This window comes from Pholcus phalangioides, unplaced genomic scaffold (genome assembly GCF_987345545.1).
Source record: "Pholcus phalangioides strain wild (caught in Gottingen) unplaced genomic scaffold, Ppha-v1.0 ptg000172l_1, whole genome shotgun sequence".
Taxonomy (NCBI): Eukaryota; Metazoa; Arthropoda; class Arachnida; order Araneae; family Pholcidae; genus Pholcus; species Pholcus phalangioides.
The window spans coordinates 6471370-6493604 of record NW_028301637.1 but is presented as its reverse complement, the minus strand read 5'-3'; the positions used below and the strand labels follow the sequence as shown (position 1 = coordinate 6493604).

General features: G+C 34.9%; 2 protein-coding genes across 2 annotated transcripts in view; both read left to right on the top strand.

Annotated features, from left to right (window-relative positions):
* Grip75 (gamma-tubulin complex component 4) overlaps positions 1-22235 on the top strand; it is a 73058-nt gene that overhangs the window by 1921 nt on the left and 48902 nt on the right. Inside the window, exons 2-4 of the mRNA XM_089255808.1 lie at positions 3778-3894; positions 8514-8645; positions 12016-12145. Coding sequence (XP_089111934.1) covers positions 8571-8645; positions 12016-12145 — 205 coding nt within the window. The 5' untranslated portion in view covers positions 3778-3894; positions 8514-8570. The remainder of the gene's footprint in view (positions 1-3777; positions 3895-8513; positions 8646-12015; positions 12146-22235) is intronic.
* On the top strand, positions 858-3379 carry LOC149063630 (uncharacterized). Its single transcript, XM_089255891.1, has one exon. The coding sequence runs from the start codon at positions 858-860 to the stop codon at positions 3321-3323; it is 2466 nt and encodes an 821-aa protein (XP_089112017.1). The 3' UTR covers positions 3324-3379.

The window sequence follows — 22235 nt, the reverse complement described above, 5'->3', positions numbered from 1 at the left end:
TATTACCATTTTAAATTTGTATTTTGCTGATACATCAGATATCATCTCAATAATGTCCAGCTTGTTCCAAAAGATTTCTCCTCCATTCATCATTGTTGGTGATTTTAACAGCTCGCATTTTGCTTGGTCTTCATCTCGCACAGATACAGCAGGTCGTGCTTTGTATAATTGGTTCATTCTAAATCCTGTTTGTATCGTACAACCACTTTCTCCTACACATTTTTCAGCTGTTTCTTCCAATACCATTGATCTCAGTTTTTGCAGTACTGACCTTCTTGGAAATATCACATGGTCTTGTGGAGATTCACTTTATGGAAGTGATCATATACCTATCACTTTGTCAATTAAAATTCAAGCTCATCGTGGTCCTGAAAGGCGTATTGTAACCTGTTGGAAAAAATATAGCAATAATTTGATGAACTATGACAACAGCACCTACTCTGAATTCATAAGGTCAACCTGTATAAATTCACAAATCACAGTAATCCGTAAGAACTATCAATATAATGAATATTTTGATTGATCAATTCGTTTACTTCTGGTATCTAAGAAAAGAGCATTCCGCAAGTACAGAAGTTGTCCATGCCAAACCTGTTGGATTCTATACAAAAAAAGATCTGCCATTTTTAAGAGATCCCTTAAGCAACGTAAAAATGACTTCATGACTAATCAACTGTTTACACATGCATCTTATCCTAAAATCTTCACAATATTGAGAAGACTCAAATTCATTCAGTCAAAAGTTTATGAGGACAATAACCTCATTTTTTACCATAATAACTCTTTAGTGTCTGATCCAGATGAACAAATAGATCTTTTGCAAGAAACACTCATTAACCCATATATCCAAAAAAATTATGATTTTTTTGTGTGGTCCCCATAATAGTTTCTCACCCGATGTCAACAAACCTTTTACTTTTCAAGAATTGTTATCAGCAATCCAGAAAACACCTAATACTGCACCTGGTCCGGATGGAGTTAATGCCAAGGCCTACAAATTAATATCACAAGAACAATTGGAATTTCTGTTGGCTGAATTTAATACCATTTGGTCGTCTGGATCCATACCATCAAGATGGAAAGAAGGCAAACTTGTGTTTCTACTGAAACCAAACAAAAACCCAAGGCATCCATCCTCTTATCGACCACTCACTTTAACAAATATTATCATGAAAATCTTTGAGCGCATTATACTTTCTCGTTTGAATTGGATAACTATTAAATACAATTTATTCCCTTCCAACATGTATGGCTTCAAACCAAGAACTGGCACGCAAAATTTACTTTTAGACCTTAAATGCAATATTCTCAATGTTTTCAAGTCAAAAAATGTGGGAGTGTTGGTCTCTTTGGACATCAAAGGAGCTTACAATGCAGTGATCCATTCTGCTCTCCTTTATAAGCTTCATATGATTGGTTTTCATGATAATTTTTTGAGGTGGATTACAAATTTTTTGTCTAACAGAAAATATTTTATCAGTTGGAGAAAACATAAATCATCATGGATCAACTTTAATCGTGGCATTCCCCAAGGATGTGTCCTCTCACCATGGTTGTTCAATATATTTTTAAATGATTTGCTTGTTCATTTACCTCTTTCAATTCACCCTTTCATATATGCCGATGACATCTTGCTTTGGTGCAGTAATGATGATCCCAATTATATCAACACTGAGCTTAACAATGCTTTATCTGTAGTTAAAGATTGGATGGATCATTGGGGTTTCACTCTTTCAATCGACAAGTGCTACTTCACTCTGTTTACAATGAAAAATAGTTTCAATATTCCTAATCTTCATATCAATGAATTTCAACTGCAATTTGTAGAAAATATGAAAATTTTAGGTGTTATCTTTGACAGGAAGCTTATATGGAATTCTCATATTAATCATCTTTTGAAGAAAAGTGTTAATGTATTGAACATCACAAGAATTATTGCTGGCAGAGTTAAAGGTGTTCCGGGCCATAAACTTTTATCTATTTGCTATAATGTCATCTCTAGCTTTTTCAACTATAGCTCAATGCTTTGGAACAGTTGCTCTCAGAAAAATCTTAAAAGATGTTCAGCTATCTATAATCAAGTACTAAGAATTGCTTCAGGCCTTCCCATATCTACTCCAATTCCAATTTTACTTAGTATTTGTGGCAAACCTCCCTTCCCTTCTCTTATCCTGAAAGTTTCCTCAAGACAAATTATTAAGGCTAGGGTATCAAAATATGGTACTATTTTCAAGTTTGTCTGCACGAATATCAGCAACTTATCTCAAAACACTATTTTACCAGTTTGCAGTCCCTCACATATCCAGTTTTTGCAAGAAAATCATTTATTGATTCCACTTCAACCTATCATCATTCCAGACCCACCATGGACAATATCGAATATTAACTTTATAACAGACTCTCTCCCATTTCAAATGACATCTGACTCACATCTGATTCCACCTTTGTTCAAACAGTATGAACAACTCCATTGGTCTAATTGCACTATAATAGCTACAGACGCTTCGAAAAACAACAACTATACATCCATTGGCATTTTTTGTGTGAAAAATTCATGTTGTATTCAAGCTTTGGTTCATAATTGTTCATCTGTATTTTCTGCGGAGTGTTTGGCGATTGCCAAGGCTGCATCTAAATTTATTTCTGAAAAAACTGATTATGTGATCCTGTCGGATAGTAAATCTGCCATCTTAGCACTATCCACAATTAATCTTAAATCTCATTCTGTCATTTTAACCTCTTTTTGTGCATTGGCACATGCGTCTTATAAAGCCAATTCAATATCAGTTGTCTGGTCACCAGGACACAGAAACATCTTATACAATGAAATTGCTGATCGACTCGCACGTTCAGCAGCTAACAATCCTGTCACTCCACCTCCAGAATATGCATATATGGAAGATGTTCTGAATTTGCTCCAAAATAAATGGAAACTTCATGTTTACCAATTCATTAGGGACCAATTAAATTACCCTCAGGCTGATGTTTTCTTCAAATCAATTGAAAAGTTTTCACATCATTTTTCAAGACGCAAATATGAGACATTGTTCTACCGATTGTTAGCCAACAGAGCCCCAACCAAAAGTTATCTTTTCCGAATAAATCAGGAACGTTCAGCTAATTGTGATTTTTGCAGTTCTGAAGATACAAATAATCATTTCATGTTTGCATGCTGTAAGTGGGACATTCAGAGAAAGCGATTATTTAAAAATATTGGTATCTCAAATATTCAAGATTATAACTGGATTTCTATCTTGAAAATTGCACCGAAGCTATTAGTTGATGAATTTGAATTATATCTGTCAGCTTGTAATAGATTTTGAATTCTTTCCTATTTTTCATTTGTTGATGTTTGTTCTTTAGTTTTATTTTATTTTTTGCGAGCTATAATATCTGTTGCAGAAATTTTGAGAATTTATATATATATTTATTTGGGTATGTAAAAAGAAATATATATGTGTATGTATATTTTTTTTCTTTTTCCTGTTCAAATTGTTACATGATTTTTGCTTTTTTATTTTTTTGATACTAGTCGTATATATTTTTGTTTAATTTTGTTGAAACTGTTTTCTTGTTTTTTGTCTTTGTCTATTCATGATCAATTAGATCTTGTATCATATTTTTCTATTTTCATGTTGTTTTTATAATATCTATTGTTGTTGTTATTCTTTTTTTTCTTTGCATAAGTCTGTATTGTTTTTTGTATTTTTTATTTATTCAAGTTCTTTGGATTGTTCTCTGTTATAAAATGCCTGTGTTTTATCAATTGTCCTAAAGCCCCCAGTAGGTATAGAGGACTCTAATTTTTCAAGTCAAGTCAAGTTTGTAATGGACGTGAATACAATTTTGATATTATTGAAGACGGATTGAATGGATCGCAGAGGATGTTAATTGGTATTGTATAGTATTGCATTTAAGGTTTATATTTATTTATTTCGAACCTTATAAATTAAAATGTTGGACATGTTTCCAATTGGTAACTACAACTGTAATTAAAATCCCGTACAACAGGGTTGCGCCCGTGAAAGTTGTCCCAATAGAGTTTCAAAACAAACAACCAGATAAATACCTGAGCTGAACTAGCTATTCTGTCATTAAAATACGGGATATCGCCAAGAAAGTTGTCAAGGCTAGTTAAAGTAGCTAATTACAGTTAAAAAAATCGTCAAAGGCCAGTGAAGTTATCAATTACGGACGAAAAAATTGTCAAAGCCCAGTAAAGTTGTCAATTACAGACGAAAAAATTGTCAAAGGCAAGTGAATTTGTGGAACCAGCTGTCGTATAATCTATAGATTGGCGATTTTGGTGACTTTTTTCTGCCAAAAGCACGTCGGACGGCCGACGAAAAGTCACCATGGTCGTAACTAACGCTACAGATGCCGAAAAAAAAAAATCTTGGCGATTTCGGCGATTTTTTTCCGCCGCTGAATATGCCCGACGGCCCGAAAAAAAGCCGCCAGACACTACGTGCGCCAGAAAAAAAAAATCGCCAGCATAGAAAACAATAAAAACAAATGGTATAAACAAAAATAAGCTCTGGATTGTTTAAAAAATAAAACTGTGGATAAAATAAATCGATCAGGGTTTAAATAAAACCTGGACCCATTGTTTAAATAATAAATCGATGTGGATTTAAATAAAGCCTGGACCGTTGTTTAAATAATAAATCGATCAAGGTATAAATAAAATATGGGCACTGTTTAAATAAAGGGAAAAAAAAGGAACAATACTACCTGACCAGACAACGAAAATGTAATCCAAACACTCGGAACAAACACAAACGACAAAATGGCTGTACGGCTGTTTAAAAATACACGTTACAACAACTAACGCCACCTGACAGAATTTTTCAGAACAACTTTAAAATAGGATAGAACATTCTGGAACAACGACAACCCATCAGAACAACAACGAACCAGAGCGTGCCAACGATGGCAACTTATCACCGAAAAAAAAGTCCCCAATTTGGCGTGTCTCTTATACCAAGGCTGTTCTTCAAAAACCAACAATAATATTATAAATAATAGTGCAGTCAGATCCTGTTTTAACGAATACCATTGTAGAAAAAATGTTGTTGTAACGAAAAATTTGGTAGTCCTTAAATAAGTTTTCATATGAACAATATATTGTGAATTCCGATATTACAAAATGAAAAATCCATTATAACAAATTCAGAAAGAGTTTTTAAAAATCAACAACACAGTACAGAACTTGCGTAATTGTTTGGAAATAAGGGCTGTTTTTCTATAGTTTGGGAAGAGAAATTCTAACTAATATGGTGCGTGAAAAAAGAAATAAAATATGCGGTAGACCAGTGGCTACACGTTAGGAATGCTTCATGTTTGTTCTCTTTCAAAATGAGTGGTTTTAAAAGGAAACAGTTTTCAATTAAAGAAAAACCTAAGATGATTTCTGAAGTTGATGCTAGAGTACAAATTTTAACATTCATTAAAATTATTTTTAACATTCATTAAAATTATTTTTAACATTCATTAAAATTATTTTTAACATTCATTAAATTATTTTTAACATTCATTAAAATTAGTAAAATCAGAAATTTTTTTATATGAAATTTCATTAACTTGGAGTTCATTATTATTGGATTTGATTGTATAAATAAATGTTCTCTGCATAAAAAAAGAAAACCCAGACTTTTTTTTAAATAATAAATCGATCAGAGCATAAAAGTCTCTCTGGGTATCCAGACTCTTCTAATTAAACAAAGGTCCTTCCTGTTGTATAAATAAATATTCTGTATGAAAAAAATAAAACCCAGACTCTCTTTTAACCCTTAACTCGCGTGAAAATTCTGTGTGTAACCTGCACCACACATGGTGCCATTTTGACCCCAGCAAGTATTAATGCATTTTAAAAATCAATAAAAGAAATTTTCATTAAAGCAATGGGTTTTTTGCATGACTTCATTCATCTGTCAATTAATTCACAAAATAATTTTTCAAATTTCTTTAATCATTTTCCTAAAAAACACATTAAAAAAAAATGGAGGGATACATGACTTTTGAATTATTTTTTAAATTAGTTATTAACTTTCATGATTAAAAAATAAACAGATGTAATATTAAAAAATACTCAGAAAATAAAATTTATGAATTAAAATAATAGGCCTATTTACTATAATTTGAAAAGTACCAAAATGAGTCTTGTTCTAAGTCGGTAACGCAGTACTTGCAAACAACACCGTGACACGTTGATCACACAGATCTTACGTACAATTCACTAACAACACTATCCTCCTGCTCACATTGGATATCCGATGTTTCACCATTAATTTGAAACTGTTATCGAGAAAACTGGCGCTCGTCCGATACACCATTTTGATCTGAACACTCCAGTTGTCAGACCAAAAAAAGACAAGCAAGTGGTGTGATGTGGTCATTTTGATCCCATGGAAACTTTGATCAATGATATAGAGAGAGAAGAAAAAGTATAATAGCATCATAAATTTGTCAAACACGTCTAAACAACTACAGTGGAACTTCGGTTAATGAGCTCAATTCGTTCCACCAACATACTTGTTATCCAAATAGCTCGTTATTCGAATCAAACTTCCCCATAGGAAATAATAGAAACTCGGATAATTTGTTCCACAATTTATTCGTCCCACATTCACATGAAAATAACTAATAAAAACGACATTCAATCAATAATTAAACACGATAATATATAATACGATAAAATAAACATGATATAAATAATGTCATAAATAAACATACAATACGATAAAGTGTTTACGAACATGATTGACTATTAACTTACTCTAAACGACGATAGACAGGACGACTCGTTTTGGATAATTTACATACTCACTGTTGTTTGCAAACTTATTCTTTTTGCGTGACTTTCAAAAAAGAGCCTTATCCAATGACACTTGCTTTTGCCTCCTTTTTAGGATTTCTGGGAAATGGTAAATTGCAGTGTTTGATGGTCAGATTCATTGCTTGCATTCTACTACAGCTTTATTAAGGTGGTTCTTTTCTGCAGAGTTTTGCACAGATTCCCACATTCTGCACATCTTCTAATTTCATTTTAAGTGAGGAACTTCTCTCTTCCTCAGACGAGATACCCTCCATAAACTCTTGCTGGTGCCTGTGGAAGAGATCCATCACTTCATCTACCGTCAACTCCTTGACATTTTTCTACCATTAGTTCTTGAATGCCATCCTCATGCACCTCCAGTCCATGGTCTTCTCCAAGGATACAGTCTCTTCGACAAGTAGTGGCTCCTGTTCATGAGCTAGCCTTTCAAAGTCATATTCAATAATGCAAATCAGCCCACAGTTTTCTTCAAGCAGACTTTAAAAAAACTTTAAGCGCACGTACGCATGGCTACATCTAGTTTCGTATCAAAATATTCACACTCACACGTGTGATAATTTTTCGAGTTAGGCACGCTTACCAGAGACTTTAGGGAAGAATATTATCTGCAATTACATAACATGTGGGCGGAAGCAAAAAATCATCAGCTGTTGTGATAACGTGAAAATAAATGGACAAAGCGCAAAATTTTTGTTTATAATGTGAATCATCGCTCGTTAACCAAGTCAAAATTTGTTCAAAATTTTTGCTCATTATGCGAATTGCTCATTAACCAAAGTTCCACTGTAGCTTGAAAGGTATGAAAAATACGATGGTCCAGATGCATTTCTTTCTCAAGGGGTGTCAAAATAATAATTTGACCCCACCATGCCAGTTAAGGGTTAAATAATAAACCAATATGACGAAAAAAAATAGTAATGATATATATAAGAACTACAACATGGCTGCAAAATAATCCTACTGATGCGATGGAAAACAACAATAAAATGAAACAGCTATTTCAAATATTAGAGAGAGAAAAAACCTATTTGAGAAGCCAGCATAAAATTAGCACCACCTTGGATTGATCATTAAAAGATCTAGGAAATATACGGCAACTCATCATCATTATGTTGGTCTTGGGGACTTGGAAAAAGTTGCCAACTGTATCTCTGGATTATGCTGCAGCTGTTCCAAACTTGCAAGTCACATGGCAAAATACCATGCAATGCAATGCACTAAAAAAGATGTGTTGGACTATTATGCGAGATGAATATATTTATTTGAACATAATTTCCCAATTTTATAGTAGCCTATCATTCAAGTCAGGTCCCATTTTCTATATAAGCAAAATTCGGTGATGATCGATCTAAAATTGTAGATTTGTATAGAGAACATACACAGACATGCAGAAAATCAATTTTCCTATATATAGATAATTCCATGTAATCTAAAAGCAGTAAGATTTTGGTTGATTCCACTACCTGGGAGTGAAATTTCAAATATCTTTAAATTTATCAAAAAAATTTCATGATAAGTATTTTAGTGCAAACCGCGTACCTTTTTAATGTTAAGTAATTGATTTGTTGTTAGTTTTTAGAATGTGTCCAGCACATCTCATCCATCCTTTATAATGTGCAAGAGTTATTAATTTTTTTTGTGAAATTTTTATTCATAATATATGTATTTGTTTTAGATTTGAAGTGATAAAGCTGCTACATTTCCATGATTGGGGATTAGACAAATTTTCACTATGCTTCATGAGTTGTTGGTAGCTTTGCATGGATATCCAGGAGACGTTTTCATTAGTGAAAATGATTCCATTGTGGTATATATTCATTTCATTAATTATTTAAATCACGGAAGGCAACTTATGATGTTGCACTCACATCTTGCTAAGGTTGGCTTAAAAAAAAGACCTTTAAAACAAAGTGTATGTTTATAAAAAAAAGAAGGAATAGTGATAACTTGCTTGGTTTGAACAGCAACATGCATAAATAGTTCCTGTCGTTTCCCTGCCTCTGTTGTCGTTTAGCAGAAAATGGCTAGCCTATGATTTTCAATATAAATTGGATGGTGAGGGGTGAGTTCATAGCAAGCTAAGTTCAAAGTCGGTTAGTCCTCAAGAAAGTTAAATAGCATCAGTAGTTTTTTTTTAAAAAAGCGTTATTCTCTGGAAACTTATAGCATCATCATCATCAATCATTGGTGTCCAAGAGGGAAGACCTTGAGCAATTTTGGGCATTACTCTGAGACACCAAGTAGTATAACACGATTTACATCACATGTAAATGCAAAGAAGTATCTTTCTGTGGGCATTTTCCAAGTGTTTCCGGAACAGTATGTTGGGAAAGAAAGGCATTGTAACTGATATGATTCTGTTGAATACTGGAACCTGTTAGTGGGACATTAGGAGATACCAACAAAAAAGGTTTCTCCTATCTGCAATACCCTTTTAAGAGGAAAAAATATCAGAAGAGAGAGTCCTGGCAATATGGCCAGAAACTCAGCATGAAGTTATTGAAAAATAACATGAGAGAGTTTGAATCAGTGCAGAGAAGATGCTCACAGTGAGTTTAGGTGTTTAGTATAATTAAGATTTTTTTACCAAGTTGTAAATTCTGGCTGTGCGTTTACTCCTTCATTGAGCATCACCTGATGATTGCCGAAGAAATCCCTTCTTGGGATAGAGAATGCAGAGCATCATCCTACATAATGAAGTGAAGTTTCGTCGTCTTCTCCGTATACTGCTCTGGATAGACAAATTTGTATAGCCGCAGTTGTGTAGATGTTTCACTAGGTTAGCATATGGTATAGATGCTAATGCTTCCAATTTACCTGGAAACCTTCATATTTTTTAGCTTTATGAAAACCTTCAGGTCAGAAATCAATTTTTCCGATTTTTTTTCTCTTTATAGAAAATTTCCAAACAATCCTCAATTGTGCTTTGCTTGAATGAAAAATTCATAAAGAAAATACTCTTTCAGTTCTTGCAATCACTGGCTGATCATGTTTTCTGACAAAAATATAGGAAATTAGGATTTCAAGCACGGGAAATCTGAAATTGTCGCAGAAGATATAGTCAGAATTAAGCAAAGTTGCCAATTATTCCTAAGATAGCTGAAAAATCACCAATGCGGAAAATGAATCGCTACTGCATATCAACTGTGGGTTAAAATTAATTCTACCTTCTTCATTAATCATGACAAATATGTGGGATACAATATATATGTTCATGATTTTTGTTCATAAGTTGGCAAAATAAGCAAAATCATTTGAATCCTTGATTTTCGTGACAGACGCAAATTCAAGTAAGACATTTAATGGAAAATTTTATTTTTTAAATCTGGACATGGAAAATATGGGAACATCCCAGGAAAGCGAGACATACAGTCATCCTGTGCAATCCCAAAAAATTCTGTTTTCTTTTATTTATGTTTTCTTCAGTGCAAAATATTTCATCAACTACTGAATTCTAAAGTCTGGGAATCAGCATCCATTGTATGAAAAGCTATCATTGGATAAAATCATGGCCCCCACAAAGGGGGGGGCTGACAGGGTCTAGCCCTGGGGCCCGGGATAGTTCTCATCATTTTTATGTTTTTTCACGCTATAAATTAACTACAGAAGGGGCCCGTGAAAAGTCTGACCAGGGGGCCCGCAAAAGATCCCAGCCTAGGGGGCCCCGCTCCAGGATGTGGGGGCCATGGATAAAATAAATTTACATGCAATCAATGTGACATTCTTTTTTAATTTTCTTGGATAGTGTCTATTTACAGAGGTTCTCAATATCCAAAGTGACTTAAGATTTATTCCCCCCCCCCACAATTGATGTGATGTTCTGCCGTACGTTGTTAGGGCTGCTGTATGGGCGTTGTGCTGGATTCTCATCAGGAGGATCCAGGGTCGAACCCAGTTGTTGCACAGCGGTTGGTCGGCTGAAGTTGGTTTTCTAACTTCAAAGAGTGAATGTGAGCTGTCTCTCTAAAAAAGTCTTTCTGCATAGAGAGAGAGAAAGACAGCAGGCACTACAACACGATACTAACATAACACGAAAATTCAAGCATTTGCCTTCTTCGATTCCAAATATGGAATCCAGATGGCAGCACCAACAAGAACTCGAAATATGCACAATTCTGACAACATAAATATGTCAGGGGCCACATATACATTCAGAACACACATTCTGACATGTACCAATTCATTAGATTTCATAGAGGAATTGGTGTGAGGTGCATTGTATGGTTAATCAGTACTAGTAGTACTTTGTTAGGTAAGAATCTAGGGCCCTGTTATTCAAATGTTTCATCCTCAATCACATTGAAAGGTGCAGTAGCCCAGGTCGATAAGATACTCGGCTAAAATACCAAAGGATGTTTATATATATAGAGGTGTTGCGTGTTCAATACACGGTTTGTCCTTGTCAAAAACTTTCCCAACACGGGAGTATAACATAAACAGCAACATGACCACAGAAAAAGATTGTTAATGCTGGGAGTCCCACACAGCAATTAGCTCACCAACCTCTTGGTGAGTATAAATAAAAAGGCTACTTTTCGGAATTGGCAATGCATTGTAGGTCCCGGTTCAATTAGCCCTTGTGTGCAGAAAATTACCATGGTACAACAAAAATTATCACATTGAACATCATTAACAAAGGAATGGAATATATTATTTTCAGTAGAATTTTAGAGATTTTTTTTTAAAATTAAAGTTTAGTTACAGAAAGCTGATTTACGCTTATCTGATTTTTCGCATTTTATTAATGTGCAGAAAATTTCTCTTAGAATTTGCTTCTAAATTCAACAAAATATATTTTATGAACAATGGATAGAGATGAACCTGGTTGACACAAAACATGACATGTGAAGTACTGCATAATGCAAAACATTTGTTCAGTTTTTTAAAATGATGATTTTTTTTTTTTACATTTTCATTGGGCAATGAAACAAAATCTCCAATTTCAAGAATTGATGCTATATAGAAAAATTGCAAAGATTTTTGCTTTTGTAGGCGAAAAATATAGTGAATCTATATTTGTAACAATTGTTTATTTCTTCTTTTTTGTTTATCGTTTACTTATTCTTTTTAAAAAAGTATTTCTAAATGAAGATAATGAAGAATAAAGGTCTTTCAAGGTCAAGACCAATTTATTGTCCAAGGAGATTATCATTTTATCAATGTTTATGTCTTTAAAGGTAACTAATGCTGTAAGTTTTGTGCATCCAGCAGAAGAGGAGCTTTTAAACAGGATTAGTGTTTTGGCATACAAATTCAAGAGAATACAGGAATTTGTGTCTGTTCACAAGTTCTCGGGCGGAGATGAAGGTGAGCTATACTGGAAATATTATGTACTGAATTTCTCTGATTCTCGTCATATATTCTTGTAACATTATCATTCTGTGGTAGTTTTTCTAATTCTGAAGCAACAGGTGTTTTCCATCCTCTGAAAGAAATTGGTGCAGATTATAGCATTTTACATTCGATGTTCAATTTCACCAACCTAAAACTTTAGAACTGCAGGTTTTTACAAATTAATTTTCTGGTCTTAAACAATATACTCTTCTGAGAGATAGAGTTTTTTCTCAGCCTAGGATATCAAGAAAACAGAAAATGACCAATATACTGTTCCTAACACTAGAACTGCAGAGTGGGTCAATTTGACCCAAATCCAACTTCGTTTTCATATATCTCGAAAACTTAAAAATTGGATAATAACTTAAGAGTGGATTACCCTTTCTAAAAAAAGTATTACTAAATAAAGATAATAAAGAATAAAGGTCTTTCAAGGTCAGTCAAGACCAATTTATTGTCCAAGGAGATTATCATTTTATCAATGAAGGAACGGTAAGTACAGCTAAATATTTTTTCCTTTGTAAACTTGAATACCTGGTATTTTGACGGGACTCAAGAAAGATTTTGGTAAAATGAAAGCCTAACTCAGTGGTTGGCAAACTCATTAGTCAACAGAGCCAAATATCAACAGTACAATGATTGAAATTTGTTTTGAGAGCCAAATTTTTTTCAAACTTAAACTATATAGGTAGATACATTGTTATTAACTTAAGGTACTCCTCAACTGTCCTTTGCTAAAAATGTCCTCGATCTAATTGAGGTCCGTTCGCTGAAGTCGACCCCTTCCAACTTTCCCATCCACAGTTGCCTTGTATACTTGTTTCGTCTATCTCCTTTCGTTCATCCTCTCTGTATATCCAAACCATCTCAACATACCTTTTTCAATCCTCGACGCTACATCTTCTTTCACTCCACAACGCTCCCTAAAATTAACTTAATAAACTTTACCTGTTGTCTTACAGATATCTGGCTCCTTTCTCTGGGAAATGTGTGAAAGACAGGTTCACTGTAAGCTCGTCTGATGAGATGTTAGCCGTAGGATGTCGTCGATGAAAGCCCAAGGCGGCCATCTTGTGGGGCAAAGGCCCCAGGAGCATCATCTTCGGATGGTCTCCCCTGGTGGATTGCTTCAGCAGCGATGACCAATGTTGGATGCAGGTGGAGGGAGGTGGCAACAGGTGAGAGTCGTCATGAGAGGATGGCCCAGGAACGTCGTCTTCAAAGGTGTGGCCCCTGGTGGATGGCTCCTAGCAGTGTTTACCGATGTTGGATGCGGATGGAGAGAGGTAGCCACAGTAGAGTCGTCATGAGAGGTGGTAAGGTGGTGGTCCAGGAGCGTTGTCCTCAGATGTGTGGCCCCTGGTGGATTGCTTCTAGTAGTTTGGATAGAGAGAGGAGGCCACGGGAGAGCCGTCATGAGAGGTTGTGGTCCAGGAGCATCGTCTTCTACGATCTGGCAGGGTAGAGGTTGGCGTTCCTTAGTATAGAAAACATTGCATGCCCCCCCCCCCCCCTTATGTTCTGAGGGGAGACTCGTCTTTTGCGCTTATCTACCCTTGAGTACCTTAGGAAAAAAGTCTTGTTTTCGACAACTTTTTCACGAACTTCCCAGTTCCGACCCAAAATTTAGTTTTGATTGGTCGCGGAAGTGTCATGTGTCAGCAGCATCGGGCTTTCACTTTTTTTTCGGCAAAAACCCATGAAAAAGATGACTCAGTGTCTAAACATGATTTTGCAAAGATCCGGAATTTTTGTGCTCCCCCAAGTGGTATTTTGTGGAAGAGCCACATTCAAGGGGCCAAAGAGCCGCATGTGGCTCGCAAGCCACGGTTTGCCGACCACTGGCCTAACTGATTCAAGTTTCAAGACAATACCAACTGATGGACATCATTGACTATAGAAAACTGAAACTTAGGTTGAAAACGTATTCGGTTGACCGAGTTGTTCGGACAAACGAGGTTCTACTGTACATTAAATCTTATTTTTACTGAATTACATCATTTTTCAGTTAATTTTGAAGACCATTTTATATTCATAAACAAATAGTTTTCTGCTATTACTACATAATTAAACATACATTGAATGAGAGTAAGGAAAACCCCAGGAACTGAAAACAAATTTTTGCTATGAAACACTGTTTCTTCTGTCTGGGTCAATTTGGCCCAATGTGCGGTTCTAGGTATACTGAAAGTGCCGCGGTTCTAGTGTTAAATGTCTTTTCCATTTATAAACTTTCAATTTTACGAACAAATTTTTTACTTCCATATGGGTTCATAAAAATCAGCATTGACTGTATTGAGTTTTAGTATGTTTTTCGTTCTGTGTTGCCTCTTAATTATTTTTTGATAATACGTATATCGATGGAAGATTTTTTAAAATTCTCATAAATTAAGCCACTGGTCAACGATTTAGAATCTGGAAATAAATTTCCTTTTGGGTTAGACAATATACTAGGGAAACAATGTCTGTAAACCAAAAATAATAATTATTATTTTGGATATACTAATGTTGTATCCCTAGTATATTTATTTGGAATCTTTTCGCAGGCACTGTTTTTTTTTTTGTTTTTTTTTCAAATTCAAATTAGAAAATTCAAAGCAAGTTTTAGTTGTTTAAATTAAGAGATCGCAGCACTCCCATTTTTTAGAATTGTCCTCTCATTTTCCTACCTCTCATTTTCCTACTTTCGCCACACTCTTCCCTTTTTACCCCAATTCCTTTCTACTATTCCTATTTTATCCCTCCCTTTTTTTGTTTACAACCAACATCTCACTATAAAAATTCAGAGAAAACATAAAATATCAGTGTTTTCCCACTCTCTTCTTTTTTAACATGTTTTATTCACATCTCACTACTAAAAGATAAGAGAAAAGTATTTTTTTAGTTCTACTAGAATTGGGGATGACGACAAGTGTATCTCTTCACTGCCGCACTCATTAAAAGTGCTAAAAATAAGCCTGAACTCTAGTGGGGAAAGTGAATGAGTTTTGCAGATCGTTTGACATAAAATAAGGAAGACAAAAAAAAGAGGAGGGGAGGGACAGGCTGTTTATAAAAGGAATTCAAAGAAAGACTAGGGTGTTTCTCTCCCTCGATCCTGCACCTAAAATGTACCTGGGAATCTTGCTGCCTTTCCTGGGATCCCATAACGAGCATTCATCCCTAATGGGACCGGGCCCTGGCCACATCTGGTTTAAATGTGGGGGGGGGGGGGATGAACTGATTAGTCGCTAGCTAAACCCAGTTTTTTTTTAATTTCAGAAAATAACTTCTGTTTGTCTTTATGTTATTTTAAAGTATACATGTTCTCAACCATGTCCCATAGACCAAATGTTGACAGCCACCTCAAACTTAATTTTTAAAAATAAACTAAGCAGCACTTAACCAGATCTCCCAATTGCCCTTCAGCACACTTACAGATAACTGAATGGTTTGTGGCATATTCTGACTTCATTTAAGTGATCCGCTGCACATTCTTACCTTATTTAAGTGACCCGCTACATATATATTTCCAGATCACTTAAGTGACCTGGGACCCCTTGTCCTAACTCACTCAAGTGGCTCCCAGCAAATTCTTACATCAATTAAGTAGATCGACGCAAATTTCCAGATCACTAAAGTGGCCTGCAGCATATTTCCAGATCACTCAAGTGACCCTCGGCGCATTTACAGATCACACAAATAACCTGCAGCGCTGTTCTAGATCACTTAATTAAATGGCCCGCATCACATTTTCAAATCAATGAAGTGTTCTTACAAAATGTTGAGCTCCCTTGTTTTAAGGCATACTAGGTAAATTTTTATACTATTGATGACTACTGTTGTCTGTGAAAAAAAGACATTCACGAACGTACACAGGCCATTCATTAACAATCGTGTGTCCTTCGAGAGTAATGCAACTCCAGGAGGCGTTACATCAAGAGTGTTCGACCTTCAGTAAACTGCGGGCCATTTCATTGGTGTGGAAATGTGCCATGGGCCACTTGATTGAGTGATCTAGAACAGACAGTGCCGCGGGTCACTCATGATCTGTAAATGTGTCTGCGTATATCTAGTTCTCTGGAATTGTGCTGCAGTGATCTGTAAATATGCTGAGGGTCACCTAAATGATCTGGAAATGTGCTGCAGTACCGTTAAAGAATGTGGATTTGTGGCGTAAGTATTTATAAATGTTCCGTGGGTTGATTGAGTGTGATGCATCTATGGCGCTGTGTTCTGTAAATATGGTGCAGCATATTTGGAAATATTGGAAACATATTTGGCATATATCTGGGAATGTGCTGCCAGTCACTTGAATGATATGTAAATGTGCAGCGTGTCACTTGAGTGGTCTGAAACTCTGCCATGGGTCACTTAAGTGTTCTTGAACAGTGCCACAGGTCACTTAAGTGAAGTGAAACAGTACTGCGGGTAACTTGAGTGATCAGGAACTGTGCCACAATAATCTGTAAATATGCCACAAGTTGCTAAAGTGATCTGGGAATTCGATGCAGGCCAATTGAATGATCTGAAACTGTGCCACGTGTCTTTTAAGCGATCTGGAAATTTATCAGTTACTTCATTTTTACAAAATTAGGTTTGAAGTTAGTTGAGCATTCATACATTATATTTGTATGGTACATAGACAGGATTTTTTTTTCGAAAAGCATAGGGGGGGGGAAAAAAAGCAGATTATGATCAATTTTCAATTTTATTGTCTCATTATTATTGTTACAAAACATAAATCAAACATAAGAAAAATCCATCAAGGGATCCACACTGGTAAGCACACCAATTTCATCCTTTTCAATAGTTGAATCAGGTGTATAATTTATGTGTATAATACATCCATTAAAATGAAAAACTTATGAGAAAAAAAGTTATGAACACAGAAACAAAAAGAGGGGGAGACAGGGAAGAAAACAGAGTAATATCTATAAACGTAATAGGTTATGTAAGTCATGGTTTGAACAAATATTTATATTTATTGGTGAATCTGTAGTGTATGCAATGGAAATTAGTGTATAATCATGATTAGCAAAAAAAGGAGAAACAATATAAAATAATAACAATAACAATTTATCATGGGCAATATAAACATATGGAGGAATATAACCAGAGGAATATAAACATATCAATTAACGTAATTATATTTTATCTATAGCTCAAAAATTGTGTGTATATACATCTATATATGTATACACACACATATATCTATACATAGAGATTTCCAAAATGGTCTTCAATGTTGTTTATGGTAAATAGGTAATTTTTGAGCCGTTTTTTAACAAAGGAAGAGATATAGAACTGAGGACGTCATTTGGGAGATTGTTATAAAATTTTGAGATAAGTCAAATGGTTTTTTTACTGTTTTGTGTATCAGAGGAATTTGCAGGGTATTGATCAGTAATTGGGCTTCTCAAGTAACAATAGAAATTTGAATTATTCCTTTTTTAGTTGTGCTATTATACATTGTTATTGATACCACATTCTGTAGAAATGAAAGATTTTTAAATTCGTTAGAACACGAGTTTCTTGAAATATTAATATATGATACTATAATTAAAATATTTAAGGTGTGAATCTCTGAATGACACAACATTTTCAAATGGCACAATAATTTGGGAATTCCATTTATTACTTCTAGGCCTGAATTAAACGTATGTCCAAATTTATTTTGCCTTCTGTTAATTACCATCATATTTTACTCGTGTATAAGTTCACCCTCTTCCCTTGAGGCTAACAAAAAATTTAAAACACATGTGCAGGCCTCTTCCTTTGTTAAAATCCATGTGCAGGCCGTCCCCATAAAAATCAGACACATTTCAGAGAAAAAAGTACATTTCCAAGATATGAAACTTGCAATGAAAGATAAGGGATGGCTGCCATTCTTTGGTCACAAACTGAGGTACTTGTTGTGTTTTGTGAATTGATATATATATGTATATTTTTTGGAAATGCCATACACGCAGGGTTTTCTTAATGCTAGGGCTTTCTTGGTTCTCTTATTGCATGACCATAGGCAGATGGCTCCAAAAAAATGTAATATTGGCATGGGGGGGGGATGGAAATTGACAAGCTTCCCCTTCCCTTCTGTTCACAATACACACCTTTGATCCTTCCCCCTTCTTTTGAAAAACCTGAATCGGCTATGTTCATGCAGGGCTTTAGATGACTTTGCATAGCAATTACCGGTGTCCAATTAGGGGGTTTCACTGCATTGCTTGGCCTAGGGCATGATGCTGTAAAGATGACACTGTTTTTGTGGGCCAGTTTTAACTGCTCCCTCTCCTCAGCTTTGCAGGCTACTTTCGGCCCACAGGTTGGAATTTTTTCACTCATGTTGCGGAAAGAAGAAAAAATGGAAGGTTCTGTAAGATTCGGACTGTGTGAACTTTTGAATTTTTGCTACTTAAAAATTGACCAATATTTAAAAGCCAATCTCAATAGTATAGAAACACATTTTTGAACAAAAAAAGAGTAAGCTTTTTATACAGTAATTTGTAATTGGGTTTGTACAAAAATTGATTGTTTTTATCTCTAATATACTTTGATTGTAATGCAATCAAATTATATTAGATCAATTGATATCAATATTATGAAAATATTACTTATTTTCTTGTGTGAATTTAAGAGTATGTATCCATACATTTACCTTCAGCACATTGGCATATACAAAGGAGGGTTTTGGGTTCTAACCAGGGTTGTTTGGTTTAAACCACGTTGGTTGGTTTTAACCAACTGGTTTTTTTCAAAAAATGGCCTAATGGATAAAAATGGCCTAAATATCATTGTTTTCCTTGAAAAATATCATATTTGTTCATTATTAGCCAAAATGTTTCATTTTTACCACATTTTATATCCTTGGGATACATTCTGACGGTATATCTTTAAATGACATAAGATTTTATAAGTGGTTTTTTTCAAAAAGTCTCATAAAAGTGGCCAGAATATATATATATTTTTCATATGAAGTATCTTAGTCATTTAAAGTTATATATAAAAGCCAAAATTTCTCATTCTTACAACATTTTCTAACCTTTGGTTACATTCTGATGCTCTATATATCTTTAGCAAATTCATGAATAAGGATTGCATCACACATCTTAATGTAGTGGTGTATTACCTCACAGGGTTTCTTTTTCCCTTCACAGAGAAGCAGCTACAGTAGTGACACTATCATGCTAGGGGCAGGTGGTCCTATAATTCAATAAAGACACCAGCTGTCCTTAAAGGACAAAGACTAGTGTACTAGTTGTTACATTACCTCACATACATTTTCATTTTCTTTCCCATAAGAAGTAGCACATCTCCTACTGTATATCTCCCAGTCTTTCAATAGTTGTTTTTTTATACTTTCACACTCACACTGTTAAGCCCAGTTAATCAAGGTTCTACTGTATAGTTGTAACAGATTTATATAAAATAATCAGCTATATACAGGGTGATTATAATTTAAGTTTTGATTCCAAAGCTATACAATAAGTACTGATCGGAATGACTTGAAAATTTGCATGGATACTCCTGAAGCAATGGACGTTTCTTTCGCAAAAGAAAAAAGTGCAAAGTGTGCAAGTAGATGATGCTGTACTTGGCCAGCAGTATAATCTATTTTGTGCAACCACATCATTTCGGCACTTCCACAGCATCAGTGTGTGGATAGAACTTCTATCAAGATGCACATTGCAATACCAGCAAAGCAGCTGCTGAAGACCCATTTTGACAGGATGCACCTTAACCCTTGCAACTTCTGGCTGTGGGGGTACCTCAAAATGTTATAAACAGTGGTCAGATTGCAAACTTTGGTGAATTGCAATCTCCAGCACATTCCCTATATGTTAGAAGTTCCTCATTCCTCAGGAATATGAATGGGGGAAAGGGGGCGTGTTTGGTTTAATAAAGATGAATTGCAAGCACTGGCTATCATTTCCATTTTTTGAGCGAATTTCCCACATGTTGGATGATGTCATTAATTTTACATTTTTAAGTATTTTTCCCCTTTATCAAATGAAATTGAATTTTTTCAGGAATATTCATGTCAATTTTCAAGTCATTCTGACAATTGCTCTTTTTTTACAATGTTTTGAAATCAGAACCTTAGTTATAATCACCCTGTATATCGTAAATCATCGTTATTTAATCTGCATTATTTATGCTTCATTAAATGCATTATATTCACCTAATTTTTATTACTTTTTGCAAAATAGCTTCGTAATTAAGTATACTGAAAGTAACTGGAGAAAAACCTTTGTATATTATATGATTAATAATAACATTAAAAGAATTTTCAAACACACAGTAATCCATTGAGTTAAACAAAAAATAATTAAATTTGAAAAGGTGGTTTTTGTTAAAATGTAATAAATATTTATTGAATAATTAGCATGGAAATAGTGTTAATTACATTAATAAACATTTTATTTTTGTTAATTATTGGAAGTTTGAATGATTTTTCAGAAATTTCATTGTTTTTAATGTTAATACTATTTAAAACAAAAAACCGGTTTAAACCAAAAAAACCCGTTTTTGGTTTTTTTCAAAAAAAACCGGTTTTTTTACCAACCCTGGTTCTAACCCCCCAAGCTGAGATCATAATGTTATTTTGCAGGGAAAAATGTTAACCTCTCTCCAGAAAAAGAAAAAAAATTTTTGAATCCTCCTAGGGGGTCATTCAAGTATTACATCAGCATTGATGGGAGGGGGGGGGGGGTTCCGATTTGCTGACTTTTGATGACAAGGGGGGAGGGGGGTTTATGATGCTTACGTCATCAACCACTCTATGAAAATATGAAATATTCTTAATGGCATCTTGCTTGGTGCACCAAATATGAGAAAAATCTTTCGCTAGTTTGTGGGCACCTGAACTAACATTCTCTCTAATGATAAATCTCTTACAGAACTACTTCAGCAATCTCTAAATGTTTCACAGATCCTTCAAGTGCTTTGGAAATGTTTCCGGGCCCCTTAAGTGTTCTGGAACAGTGCAATGCATCACTCAAATGATCCGTAATTATGCCACGGATCACTTAAGTAATCTGGGAATGTTCTGTGGGTAACTTGAGTAATATAGAATCACACTGGGGACCGCTTAAGTGCTCTAAAACTATGCCACGTGTCACTCAAGGGATCTCTAAATGTGCCACGGATTGTTTAAATGTTCTTGAACTGTGTTGCAGTTTACTTAATTACTTAAGTGATCTTTGAATGTGCCACGGGCCATTTAAATGATCTGTAAATGAGCTGCTTAGTTAATTTTTACAAAATTGGGTTTGGGGGGAAAGCCACATACCATAACCTTCGGGCCACATTTGGTCCACGGGTGAAGGGTTTACCATATATGACTTAAAGGGTGGGTCGCAATGAATTTCTTAAAAAGAAATTTTGAGTTCTTACCCTTCAAATAGCATTGAAATTAACAGAAATTGATTATAATAACATATAAAGGTATTTTCATTAGAAATTGAGTAATATAGAATCACACTGGGGACTGCTTAAGTGCTCTAAATCTATGCCACGTGTCACTCAAGGGATCTCTAAATGTGCCACGGATTGTTTAAATGTTCTTGAACTGTGTTGCAGTTTACTTAATTACTTAAGTGATCTTTGAATGTGCCACGGCCATTTAAATGATCTGTAAATGAGCTGCTTAGTTAATTTTTACAAAATTGGGTTTGAGGGGGAAAGCCACATACCATAACCTTTGGGCCACATTTGGTCCACGGGTGAAGGGTTTACCATATATGGCTTAAAGGGTGGATCGCAATGAATTTCTTAAAAAGAAATTTTGAGTTCTTACCCTTCAAATAGCATTGAAATTAACAGAAATTGATTATAATAACATATAAAGGTATTTTCATTAGAAATTTTAATTTTTTGAATGTTTTTTACAATAAATTTTTTTTTTCGTCTGGGGGAGGCACACGTGCTCCCCCATGCCCCCTCCATTTCTGATCCCACCAATATGTGTTAGGAGGCAAGGGGCAGTGCTGACAAAATTTTGCTGACAGGGGGGAGGGGTTAAAAATGGCTAAAAATTTACTTACGTAATACTTGAACGGCCCCTAAATTCTGCATACGCCTATGC